This window comes from Notolabrus celidotus, chromosome 14, assembly GCF_009762535.1.
Source record: "Notolabrus celidotus isolate fNotCel1 chromosome 14, fNotCel1.pri, whole genome shotgun sequence".
NCBI lineage: Eukaryota > Metazoa > Chordata > Actinopteri > Labriformes > Labridae > Notolabrus > Notolabrus celidotus.
The window spans coordinates 24,058,118-24,071,509 of record NC_048285.1 but is presented as its reverse complement, the minus strand read 5'-3'; the positions used below and the strand labels follow the sequence as shown (position 1 = coordinate 24,071,509).

The 13,392-nt window shown below is 40.2% G+C and overlaps 1 protein-coding gene across 1 annotated transcript; it reads right to left on the bottom strand.

The window, feature by feature from the left end:
• Positions 1–4,329: 4,329 nt before the first annotated feature.
• slc13a5b (solute carrier family 13 member 5b) lies at positions 4,330–11,719 on the bottom strand. Its single transcript, XM_034701217.1, has 12 exons — positions 11,604–11,719; positions 10,441–10,569; positions 10,217–10,353; positions 9,737–9,957; positions 9,435–9,615; positions 9,227–9,349; positions 8,882–9,094; positions 8,643–8,749; positions 8,416–8,537; positions 7,207–7,368; positions 5,962–6,099; positions 4,330–5,583 (listed from the first exon to the last, which is right to left on the bottom strand). Exons 1-12 carry the CDS (start codon positions 11,700–11,702, stop codon positions 5,458–5,460), a joined length of 1,758 nt encoding a protein of 585 aa, XP_034557108.1. The 5' UTR covers positions 11,703–11,719; the 3' UTR covers positions 4,330–5,457.
• Between the last annotated feature and the right edge of the window lie 1,673 nt (positions 11,720–13,392).

The window sequence follows — 13,392 nt, the reverse complement described above, 5'->3', positions numbered from 1 at the left end:
AAACGAAACAAAGAAGATCATTGGACTATAATTTGGCACAGGATGACTTCAGATACTAAGTGGATCCATCTTAAGGCTTCTGCATGTGAGTGAATATTGTGACATTTATGTATTTTTTCAAATCTCAAAGATTGTTAAAGAAAGCCAACTCTGCAAGATTCTCACAGTCTGCTTCCAAGTCTGCAATCTTCCTTCACCTCAATTGAGGAATGTGAGGTAGCAGCCTTCCCGTCCTCACCCTACTTACCCTTTGAGGATTCAGTGAACCATTTTTATGTCCTGAAGTCTCTGAAAAGGGGACTCCCATGGCCATTTTCAGTGTATCCCATGGAGGCTGCAGAAGGATAAATTATCATCAGGCCTTCCAACGTCATTGGAGATCCCAGCTGCCTCGTACCTAGGGCCTCAGCTGCCCACCAGCCTTGACCTCCACTGTGCAGCCCCAGAGAGCCTCTGCAGAGTGCTACACAGACTTAACTGCTCAACACCTCATCCTGGTTTCTACTGCCTCACACCTGTCTGTGGTTCCCAGGTTGTGGACCAGATAACACCTGTCCCTGGTTCAAAGTTGGCAGACTGATCAGTGTCCACTCTTGTTTCTCAGCTGGACATCACTTTATGTTTCTGCTGACAGGCAAGCACAGTTTCCTGGTTCCACTTCCCCTCGATTATTCTTAAGGTGCCATCTCTGCTAATGCACAGCCTGAACTCTCTTACCCCCAGTTGCACATCCTCACCCAAAACACAGTCGGATTTCTAGTAAGCAACCCGTTACTGAGCTTCAGCAATCCCTTATTCCTAATTCCTTGTTCCTAATAAGCTCCCGCAATCTCTTGTCTCTGCAACATTTAGTCTCTTGTTTCAGCATATCCAGTTTAAAATGTCTCTTGTTCCCGAGGAGCTGATGCAAATGTTTCCCATTCTTTCAGAGCTTATCTTTCCTTCGCTGTCTTTCGGGGCATCATTAGCTTACCTAGTCTGATTCCTTGTTCAGTATACCTGGTAACAGCCTCCTGAACTGCCGTCACCTATTCTGCTTCCTACCTTGAGCTTTAAACAGATGACATACTGCATTCCTGACTTGCACATCTCCAATCCTACCTCAGGACCTGTCTCACAACTCAGGTCAACGTCCTACCTGTACTCTAGAGAGGCGCTTTCCTTCATGTTGACCTCCCTTTGGTCATACAGAGGGGTTTTGTCCATCTAGTTGACCCCCTGGACAGATGATGAGTTAAAAGGCTGTCACCAGGAATGCTCCACCTCTGTCACTGATCTACAGGTTGACCTCTGTCCGCTAACCTAGCTAGGCCTGGTTAGATACTGGGCCTGGCACCTATTCTAAAATTAGTTATTCAACATCAGGATGGCACTTGTGGAAAAGATAAGGGACCGTCAAAGTAATTTCAATTAATCTTGAAGGAGACATGAATGTTTTCACCAAATTTCAAGGCTATCAATGCAATACTTGGCGAGATATGTTGGTCTGCTGGTGAACTGCTGACAGACCAACATTACCTTTCTAATGAGCTAAGGTGCATAGCTCACATTTTTGATAATGGTTTGATCTGTGATATCATAAACACAACCAAAACTAAGATGCATTATTTTGACATACCAAAGATTATTGTAGTTATGGTGATATTATGTTTTGAGCATCATTATTATAGTCATTATACTGTTGTCATCTCTGAATAAGAGGCAGTGCTCTTCTTTTCAGAAAACCACTTTCAATAAATTTGACTGTTTTTATCATCTTTCTGAAATCATGTCAGTAGCTTCTCTACAGTTTGATGCACAAGCTGAGTTTGTCTTGCTTTTGATGTTTTCATCATTACTTTTAGTTTTTACATTACCTTCCTGGATTCAAAATGTAATGTAGATACAATCCATTTGAGGGTATTTGGATGAGTTTAAGGTAATTCAGAAGTAATGATCTTTAAAGTAAGTCCCCAAATAAACTCGCTTGGTCTGCATGAATTTACTTTAGGCCAAAGACTACAAAGAAAGACCCTCTGTCCTCTTGTGGATCTTTGAGTGTTTGGCTTGACTCTTGTCCACAGGTTAATTGGATACTCAGATTGCAAACTGAAACTATCTCTACACACTAGTCACTATGTGCCAGCTAGGATTGATGATATCAGACAGGCTGCATATTGTCCTCATGCGTAACTGATCCCAAAAAGGGAAAAGGCCAACATTGCTCTAAAAACCATTCCCATTTTCAAAATATTCTGAAATGCAACAGGTGGATGGTGGACACAAAAGGTGCTTTTTGACCTCTTGAGTGCCTGGAAAGATTTGCCAAACTCCTAATCACATTTGTTGTCAATTATTTATCTTCCAAGGTATGGTAGATCCTGTGTTAACAGAAATGTGCTTTCCGGTTCTCTGGAGTTCTTTTGTGCTCAGGACAGTCGCATGAAACCATAGCCAACAGAACAACTGGTAGGTTCCTACTGAAGCCTTATGTATATATAGCCAATAAAAGAGCCTATGATGAACGAGGACGTGTTTCAATTGGATAATGAGTGGGTGGCTGAGAGGCAGCAAAAGGAGAGAAAGGCACTGTAATTACATAAGCCTTTTCCCCCATGCGACACAAGATCATAGTGATCTGAACTGCCCTTTGCAGCCAACCGCTTGTTAACCTCTTTTAAACCGCCTAACATTTTAATTGTCCAACAGAGCTGAGGTCAGGATTCTGATGTGATACTTTGAAGTTTCCTCGCTTCCTTTGCTGCAGTGTTGGTCCCTCACACAATATCTCTAACATGGTTTAGTGCCGTGTATGCCATGGTAACCTTCAGGCTTCTGGCAACCACAACTCTGACAACAACCACTGGTTGTCCATTGATATCACCATCAAAATGCCCAGAACACAATGTTTTCCAACCTTTACCTCAGGAGATGATGATCCTTTTATACACTGCAGTCAATGAGTCAGATTTGGATTCAACTACACAAACAGGAGAGGAACATACAACACACCATTGGACAGTCAGAAAACACGACAGGAGCCACTCTCCTACTACTTTACTTGTTACATGTTCTGAGTTAAAAACTGGTAGAATAAAGCACAACAGATCCATCACACCTTGGACACAGCCTTCCAACTTCTACTACCTCGTGGAATTTACAGAGCACAAGTACACCTGAACATTATCATGTAAATATTGGCAATATCATAAAATCATGCACTCAGTGTACCTCATATAAACATGAGCTCATGCATTTAATCACCTACTCTGAGTATCTAAGCCAGTCAATGATGTAATTCACTCAGTATTTAATTCTTTGTTCCATTTTTCAATTTACAATCCAGATGTCTCTTTATATGTACCCATATAAACGTGGTACGTTTTGAGGCTTTGTTACACCCATTTTATCACATACTTGTTCTATATGTACATATGTCCATTCTGTTGTCCTTGTTTTAGCTGTATTCCTGTCTTTATCCTTCTATAAACTTTTCTAGGAGCGGTGTAAGTGCACTGAGAGCAGCTCCAAACCAGAGTTGAATTTCCTGTATGTATGCAAATCCATGGCGAAGAAAGAATCTGATTCTAAGTGTAAAGTCTCGTGTCTGACGATGGCTGTTTTTTTTTGCTACAAAGCATAAACCTCATGATAGTGACTGATAGTCATCAGGATACTTCAAGGACTGTGATAAAGTGCTCTGAAGTCTTTTAAAGGCGACACATGAAATGTCGTTGTTGAGCTCATAATCTTTATGACGCAAAACAACACCGGACAATATGACTGCCTTGACCCTTGGCAGATGCGGCATCTCGGCAAAAGGACAATGACACAGAGCTCTTGTCTACATACATTAGGCGTGGCCTTTCATTGTGGGATTACTGTGGCTTTCCGCACTGTGTTTACAGGATTATATCAGCTTTATGCACGAGACAAGAGGTCACTAAGCAAGAGGCAGGGGAACACGTGCGCACTTTAATAGACATGTAATTGTCATGAGGAGTTGTCAAAAGCTGACTGGTGATGAAAGTGGGATCACCTTGTTTTGGATTCAGCTGAAAGATGACTTTGCAGTTTTCAAGGCCAAGATTGAACATTCTTAAAGTGCCTATTTTTTAAAAGCATCTTAATTGCTCAAAATGTATGTAAGACTTTGGTAACCATTGAGATCTATCTGTAATATGAGTATTTTTGCAGTATAAAAATATGCATGACTTGAACTGACTGCTACATTCATATTACACAGATGTAGTGACGTTTGCTTCAGCTCATTTGATTGGTCACAGAGGCAAAGACATACCTTTTTGTCTCTGTGACACAAGTCTTGTAAGAAGAAATACACAATGGTTTAAAAAACAACATTTTATTGCATCTCAGTCAGAAATCATTATTGCAGTGAGACATTTCCCAATGTCAGCATAAAATATATTGATCTAAAGTATGGAAATGTGTCTACAGCAAAATACATTCTGTAAAAGGCACACGTGTTTTTTGCTTGCAGTAATGATACATTTCAAAGTTCAGCTGATGCTGGAGCTGTAACACATCACTATCAGCCCGGATGTGGGTCAATACAAGGATCAATTTGGATGCAAATGGAGCAGAAGTTTGTTGCCTTGAAGTCGGATTATTGCTCTACTGTACATATATCATATCATTATCTGTAAATACCAAATAAAAAACACTCGCCTTTGTTCATTGTTCTATATCCAAGGAAAAAGGAAAACACAAAACTAAAAAACAGCTAAATATCTACATTTAATATTTCACTGAAGTGAAAGAGCATTTACAAAAAGCATATATATTAAAGCACTCATTCTGAAATTCTTAGAATATTATCCTATCATGTCTGATTGAAAAGGGTTGAAATTCTAAGAAGCTGGGTGGTTCATTAGGTGATAAGTCTTATTAATAAATATGACAAGTGACTGGTAACTACCACTGTCAGATAAGCGTAAAGTAAAAGGACTGCGTTTACCTAAAAAATGCAAGAAAGTTAAAAACGCAAGCCTAAGTGCAGTTTTTAGTAAGTATAGTGAACCTAATTGCTCATATCTATTAAGATGGAAAGATGGAAGATGTAGAACATCTCTAATGACTTTGACCTTGTGATTTACTCCTTCTTTGATTTTCTTTACCTTAAAAGAGTGGAAATGAATGGTTTTGCTCAGATTTAAGACAATTAAAACTCTTTCTATTTAAGAATATAAATACAAGCTTAATAAAAAAAAGCCCATTTCATCTCATTCCCCATCCGCTCTTCTTCCATTCCCAATCATAATTATCGCCACTCTTTTCCAAGCGATTCACAGGTGTCAATGAAAACAAGCATTGAGGGGCTTGTCATCTAGCAGCGATCAGATGCATGCAGTCCACCGTGTGGTGCTGTGCTGTGGCTCAGACCAGAGGTCTTTGTTTGGTGCATGTTGAAAGGGAGGGCAGGTTGTGCTTGGATCATCTCCTATGGCAGAACCAGGCTCATACCCCAGTGACGTTGGCCCAAGCAGGGAAGGAGTCCAGATCAAACATGGCCTTACCCCAGGTGTTTATGGCCAGTGTAATACAAATGATGCCAATGATATTCATGACTATTCCTGTTCTTGCCTGGTGGAAAATAAGAATTTGTAGTTAGTATGAAAGCAGCAGCTGGTATTATATTTTGTGTTGCATCCTAGATGAGACTACTGGTCCAAAAGCCTTTCTATCATTAGTAGCTAATGAGTTATCAAATATTTTGCTTCTCATTGAAGTATTGACTGATATACCTTCAACTACTGACTGACGTTTCTGTTAACTATTTATGAGGATGCTGTGAAATAATAAAAATTGAGGGATGCGATTATAAAAGTAAGTTGCCGATGTGTGAATATGGTCAATGAACACATAGTCCAGCTATCCAGTGTAACATTGACCTTAAACCAACCACTTTGCATGTCAGCCTATAATTTACCCACCAACGCAACAAACCACAGCCATACTCACCATGTCAGCAACCTTGAGGTATCCATAGGAGAAGACTATAGCATTTGGTGGTGTAGCAACAGGCAGCATGAAGGCAAAAGAGGCACTTAGAGTACAAGGCACCATGACGTAGAGTGGATTCATCCCAATAGACTGAGACTGCAATAATGACACAGAAAGATTCAACAGTCTGAGACAGGGATGAACATAACCTTGATAACAAATCCTCCACTCCTCCATCTGGCTATTTTTCTGCGGCCGTAATCACTGACTCATAACTCAGAGTGAAATGTGTGCAACTCTGTGTGGAGTGAAAACTCTCATTAGGTGGGTGTAATTAAGATGTAATTCCTGCAAGCTTTGGGCTGAGTCATGGTATCTAAAATAGAAAAGCACTACATATGTAGCGATAATGGCAGACTACTAAGATGAAGAAAACATTACTCTGGAATTTGCTTCTGAATTACATGTCCCACAGCACAGCTGCTTACAAGTGCACAGTAATTTCTAGTTCTCAAAATAAACAATGGGTGAATATAGGTAAACTTCATAGTTAGTCCTGTTTAAACTGAGGGCTGTATATCACTTTGAAAAAAGACAATGACAGTGACATGACAATGACAGTGTCTGATGGTTTTCTTTAAACCAAGTGCTAAAGATTCTCTTGACACTTTGACACATAAAGTGAAATACCACAACCCATGACTACCACAAAGTGTCATCACTCCTCTTTCTGCTCCTTGTAACTAATCAGATGTTCTTTTCTTTTTCTTTTCTTTCTGTCTTTCTCTACGTTCACACGAGGGTCAGACACCCTTGGGCACCCACTTGGCTTCGTCCCCTATAAATATCTATCTGAATACCCCTGCTTGGCACTGTCTTTCACAACCCAGCTTTGGCGTTCATTCGAGTGCTCAGCTAGCCGGCACAGTAATGCCATTCTTCAACAGCAGCGGGGTGGGCAGCATTACGAGGCACTGGGCTGAATTGGTGTGTTTGGCAGATTATTAATGGGAGGAGGGGCCCAGGGAAGGGGACCAAACATATTCAGCCTGAATGACCAACTAGATCAGTAACCAAACAAGGGACAATGGGCCAGCCCCCACCGAAGTAGTTTCAATACTGCACTCCAATTGGGGACATTGGTTCAAAAGAAATCACAGTATGTAGCACTTCACTTCACTGAACCACTGCTGCCGAGCATAATAGTGGGTGTCTTGCAGTCTGAGATCCTACACACATTTCACTTTCTCCCTGAGAACTCACCATTGAGGCTAAGACAGGTAGGAAGAGCGTCGCTGTTGCCACATTACTGGTGCACTCTGTGAAGGTAGCAATCAGCAGGCACAAGATGATAGCTATCGCCCAGGGAGGGATGCTTTGCAGGGGGGTCATTTGATCTCCCATCCACTTTGAGAGGCCGGATTCCTACAAAGAGCATAAACATATACAGGTTTAAAGTCTCCTCTGAATATGTACACAGTATTCTTCCAAGCTGATAATCATCATCAGCAGCTGGGTTAACAGCTCATTACCTCATTTCACCAGTCTGGGGAACATCTGAGCTAGCAGCAAAAGGAAGCCTTAAGTTTATGTAGAAGTTTAATAACATTTTTTTAATTTTAAAGTAAATTATTATGCTTCTGGACATCAGAAGTGCGAGCTCTCTGAGTGTTTTTAAAAGTTAAATAAACACCTACCTTTAACAACCGGGCCTTTATTAACTTGTAGTAATTTCTTTTTAGCCTTGGACTGCATCATTAACATTGTTTTAAAGGAAAAGGTTCTGGTATTTATCTGTTCTTTTATCATTATTATTGTTTATTTCATTTGCAAGAGTGCGAAGACCATACAAGTGCTGGACATTAAACAGAACATAAAGAAAGGTAGTGTTGGGAACAGTGATCAACTAAATTATCAGGTATGATGAAAGTAGACAATACACAAACATATCAGACTATAAGAAACAACACAAAACCAAAACAAACAAAACATGAAATAAAATAAAAAAGAAAGATACATTTTATTTTTTAAATGATAAAAAAGAAAGGAAAGGATTTATTTTAAACTTTCACTGATATTTACTTTTATGCTTACATATAAACTTTATATATATATTTTTTAAATCATTTATTTACCATCTTCAGTCGTTTTGAACATTTTTGTTATTGTTTTAGTTTTTATTACTTTACCTAGTGATGTTATTGTCTGTCTGTTCCTTTGTGAGTACTTTGAGCTGCATGTTTGTACGTATGTAAGGTGCTATATAAATCAAGCTCAGTTGAGTATTTAATATAAATACATGAAATACCTATTGCTAAAAACATTTGATAATTTGTTATACAAATAAGATATTTAATTTCATTAAAATATCTTGCATATTTTATTACAGACACAAATTAAGCAACCATCATGCTTCCCCATAAGCTCTTGGACCAGTTGCCCATTAACATTACAACTGTCACTGACACTTACTTCACTGCCCTTTGCCAGAGCAAAACCTCCTCCAAGAAGAAGCACAATGCCCCAGGGTAACTTCTTCTGGGCAACTTTCCAGTTAAGGAGACGTGGAGTTGGTCCAGAAATCTGACGGGGAACTACAGAGGCAATAAATCCAATGTCGGTATTGAATCAATGCACAGTCTCCACCCTGGTTATAACTGTATGATGTGAAATAGGTTTCTCATGGGATGATAGCTCACCTGTGTCAAAACTATGAGACCTTCGTGAACAGAAACGTGGAGGTTTTGCTGGCAGGACAAAAAGGAGAACGGCAATAAAGATTGCCACCGTGGCGTCTGTCACATACCTGTCAAATGGAGTGATGAGGGAATGAGCAAACGTGGTCAAATAAAGGTGATATCAAAGCAAATCAACCACAAGGTGAAAACAAGGTTACTGTGTGGTTGGGGAATCAGGAAGAAAAAACGTTTGTACAAACTCTGCTTTGGAGTTGAAGATATTCGTGGCCCAGCCATGAACAAAGCCCGGATCCCTGGTGAACCACATCACCACCAGCAGAACGAAAAGACCCAGGACACTGATCTCTCCAAAGCACATGGACCCCAGAAGACGATGCTGCTCTCTGATCACATTGTAGGCAGCAATGTCCTTCTCTGTCTTCACAGCCCCACATCCCCATGTCTTCTTAAAGCTGAGGGGATCACATGAGAAAAAAATCTTTGTGTCACCTCTCCCTTCAAACACACCCCTGATGCGGTAAAAGCCTCTTGATGCCGATTCAAGTCTGTCACTATAATTAGGCTTTAACCATCACTAAACTCACTTGAATCCCATGAAGACAAACTGCAGCCAAAGCCAGGCCAACGTGAGCATGAGGATCATGTTGGGGAAGGCGAAGCCGAACCAGGAGGCAAAGTTAATCACATCTCCGTTTTCAGGGAAGAGTCTAAGGAAAACAATAATGAGATATTTTAAAGAACAAGACTGAAGTTAAAAAACACACCAAAACAAGTCTTTGAGGAAACACTCACTGGTTCATCTGGCCCTTGAGCACCAGATTGGGACCAGTTCCTGTGAGTGTGGCGGTGCCTCCAATGCTGGCAGCGTAACAAACACACAGGGTCATCCCTTTACACATCCTCCGCCTTTCTGCTGCCTCCCTATGCCTGGCAGCCTCCATTGAAGCATCCAAGAAAGTCACCACCAAAGGACCTTTAAACACAAAGAAAAACCTACTACTAGCAAGAATTACTACAACTACTAAAGTCCTTTGGGCTGTTTATTTTCTGGGCAAAACAGGTGGTGAATTGTGCCTCAGATGACTGTGACTTACCTTGTCCATCGTTCTGTTTCTCTGACTGAGGAGGCTGTTTAGTATCAGTTTCCGATATCTGGACCTGCTCGTCTGAGCTGAGAATCTGAGGTACCTCTGCATCACTATTACTCAGCTGCTCCAGCACTGCTTGGACAATAGGCACCATCATGGCTGTGGTGGCTGTGTTGCTGATCCACATGGACAAGAAGGCTGTGACACCCATGAAACCCAACATCAAACTGCCAGGGAAAGTTGAAAAAAATATTAAGTGTTGATGGCCTGAGATAGGAAGAGGTGGCCGCAAGTGTTTTACAACAAACAATAATAAAAGAAAAAAGGAAAGACTTTATGGGGGCAGTAAAACAATGAAAATGCTTTCCTTATCTCTACCTGATGTTTCTGATTACTATTTGATTAGATAAGCTTTGAAAATGTAAGCTAAAAGACGACAAACAAAACTAATGATCTGCTGTGAAGGGGTGCAGTTGTGGCACTCACAGCGCTGGACGCACGCCAACAAAGAGCAGCACTCTCAAGGCGATGCGCTTGTGCAGATTCCAGTGCTCCACAGCCACTGCAACCATCAGTCCCCCAACAAACAACAGGTTTGTGTCCTTCAGGTACTGCATACACACCTGAGAGTGCAAGGAAAGATGTGCGTGTGAGCAAATCTTCCTCCTCACTGAGCAAATTCAACACTCTACTTCACTTATTGTACTTACATCTTTGGATTGCATGATGCCAAATAATGGGAACAGGAGGGCTGGGAGCAGAGCTGTGACAGCCAGAGGAAGGACCTCTGTGCACCAGTAAACTGCCATCAGGATGATCACGTAGGCACATTCTGCCTCCTGCATGAAAACATGAGAGAATACACTGACCTTACTCTACAGGTCAAGATCTCACCCAGAGAGATGCCTTGCAAAGTCTGAAAACATCTTCTCTTGTCAAAATATTACATAATCTTTGACGGGGTGTTATAAGGTTCAAAGGGTAAAGATAAGAGCAGTTGTTGTTCTTTTGTGTCTTGTCACCTGTTTGAACATCCTCCGCTTGTGCTGTATAAACAACCATAAACATTATCATTATATCACATCTCTACTTATTGGGTTTTGTCTGTCTGAGCCTGTTTAACTGAACATTTTTTTAAAAACATATGTGATTTGAGATATGTTGTTTTGGACTTTATGTTACTAATTCTTTGGTCTTTTCTTTTTTCAGGCGAGAAAAAAAAACTAAAGATCTAGCCACCATGTTACCCTCCTCGCCCTGGTGTACCCCTTATTCATGACTGCTTTGCATTGCTGTCTATGTCTATAATAACATGCTTACAGCTTGCGTGCATGTCTCCATGTCACATGTAGCTGCAGCGACGTGGACGGAGCCCTTAGACGTGGTGTTCCCACGCTGGACGTGACCCCTCATGTTAACAACAATGAGTTAAAATAACAAGATTTTGGAGGGTTCATGCCTCGGGCAACACCGCACAAAGTTCTCATGCAATTTGCTGCGAGTGCGTCGCGCGTTTGCTTGCAACAGGTGCACGAGAGTTAATGCAAATCAGAGTTTTGAGTATTTTTGTGGCAAAAAGTTCAGTGGTGCGCTAAAACTTTGGTAATAATTTAGTAGAATAATTTCTTAAAAACGGAATGAAAACGAGGCTTAAAGTTTCCCTTATTTAACTGACTTTAACATTTCAAAAAATCCTCATAAAAGTTTGTAAGCTATGTCGAAAAATAACAACAATTATTGGCGAAAACACTTCGGCTAAATTATGCCGTGCGTAATTTAACAGAAGTTGCCTCATTTCTCCAAGTTAAACAGTATGAAAAAGTTACAACTAATTCAATCTGTTGTTTGACTCAAATAAGTTAGGGGTACATACCGATGTTCCGATCACCAAAGGCAGTGGAAGAAGAATAAATGGTGTTGAAAAGAGGATCAGCTCATTCTTAACAGAGCGAAGATATTTCAAGAATGCCATCCTGAAGAAAAGCGGAGAAAGGAGGCTTTCGCACCATGGATCGCGCTTTTGAGGCGCAGAAGAGAGGAGGAAGAGGAGGAGGAGGAGGGGGGAGTCCTACAGCAAATAAAAGAGAGAGAGGGAGAGTGAGAGAGAGAGAGAGGGATGTGCGGGGTGCTGGCACCAAAACAAAAGAACTGACTGGTTGATTATTCACTGAAGCAATAGGCGAGGTCTTTCCCTCGCAAACCTCTTATAATCACAAATATACGTTATTTTTACTCAAAGTGGGTGAACCACGTACACTTATATCTTCAGCTACCAAATCCTGTCAACAGTGGAGCATCAGTAGGTTACCTCCTATGAGTGCCGAAGAAAATACCCACAACCCTGACACTTTATTAGATCATTGCACAGATTGGTCATTGATCCACCCTGATCTGAAGTAATATTCATCAGAAAGAAAACAACAAGGTAACATAATGACAAGAAACTAGGTCAGAGACAGGTCAGGATTTGCAGACGCACCAATGCAATCCAATTGCAGTATACACAGGAGTGATTTGAGTCATTGCTGCTCCTCCTAAGAATTTTGGTAAACCATAAATGAGGCTAGGTATTGAAGTAATCTTCCTTGTGACTGTTTTTATATCTGTCATAATAAGATAAGGGCTGTATTGCGATTTGAAAAAGCCTGTGAAACCTTTTTAATTGTCACTTTTACGTATTGTATCTACCCAGGTAGTCTTAACACTACTTCAAATTCTACCACTAACTCTGAGAAAAACATATAAACATATATCTGTGTTGGAAAAATGATATCTTTCCAAAAAAATCAATACAAAATCTGTCATGAAATATACATTTTCAGATTATTGATCTTAAAATGATCAGTCAGGGCAAGCTTTGAAATTATTCAAAAGATGCATGGTGGCTTTACAAGACTGTTGCGCAAATTTAAGCATTAAAGTGCTTGTAATCTGTGTGCTAAATTAGTGGAATGTTTTCTCCTAATTCAAAAATATAACTTTGAAACATCTTTTTTGTCTTTGAAGTGTAATTAGGAACACTGTTTTTTGCTTGTGAGCAAAACTGATTTCAGTTTTGTTGTAGTTAAATTGACACAGTTTGTTTTTATTTATCTATTTAAGTTTTACCTTGTTTGCATGACAGTTAAGAGAATTCTGTAAGAAACTAATAGTATGCATAACTGCTCAACTCATGACATGACCTGAATGTATGTGTGTATTTTGTAACAACACAATGTTTTTCCCCCTCATGCCTGTGCGGGAAAGCCTTGGCTCCTTAGAGGAAGTCTAATACTTTTAAATAAATACATTTCTTCATCAACTGGGAACATGTTTTGACAGTAATCCAGATTGTCCTTTGTTGTGTAAGTCGTGCAACTATCCTGACTTGAAATGTTAGCCTGCGTTGTCAGTGTTGTTTGGTTTTGTGGTGCTTAGTACTTCTAGTTCAACCTCTTATTTCATTGCACACCGTACATTTTGCTCTTTGGTTCAAATGACTATTTACCAGGCAGAGGATAGGATAACTTTTGGTACACAACTACAAAGTGTAGAGAGAAGATTCGGGGAATAGAAAACATCTTGTGGTTGTTTTGTGTGAACTGATGGCTTGGAAACCATGGTCAAAATATTTTGACTGTCACATATTTATTTACAAGTTTTTTTTAACACCTAAAATCTGC

Coding starts and splice junctions, on each gene's coding strand:
- slc13a5b (XM_034701217.1), bottom strand. CDS start 11,702: ATGGCATTCTTGAAATATCTTCGCTCTGTTAAGAATGAGCTGATCCTC. Junction 9,958..10,216: donor GTTGGCGTGCGTCCAGCGCT/GTGAGTGCCACA, acceptor TTTCCCTGGCAG/TTTGATGTTGGGTTTCATGG. Junction 6,100..7,206: donor TACCTGTCTTAGCCTCAATG/GTGAGTTCTCAG, acceptor TCATTATTGCAG/TCTCAGTCTATTGGGATGAA.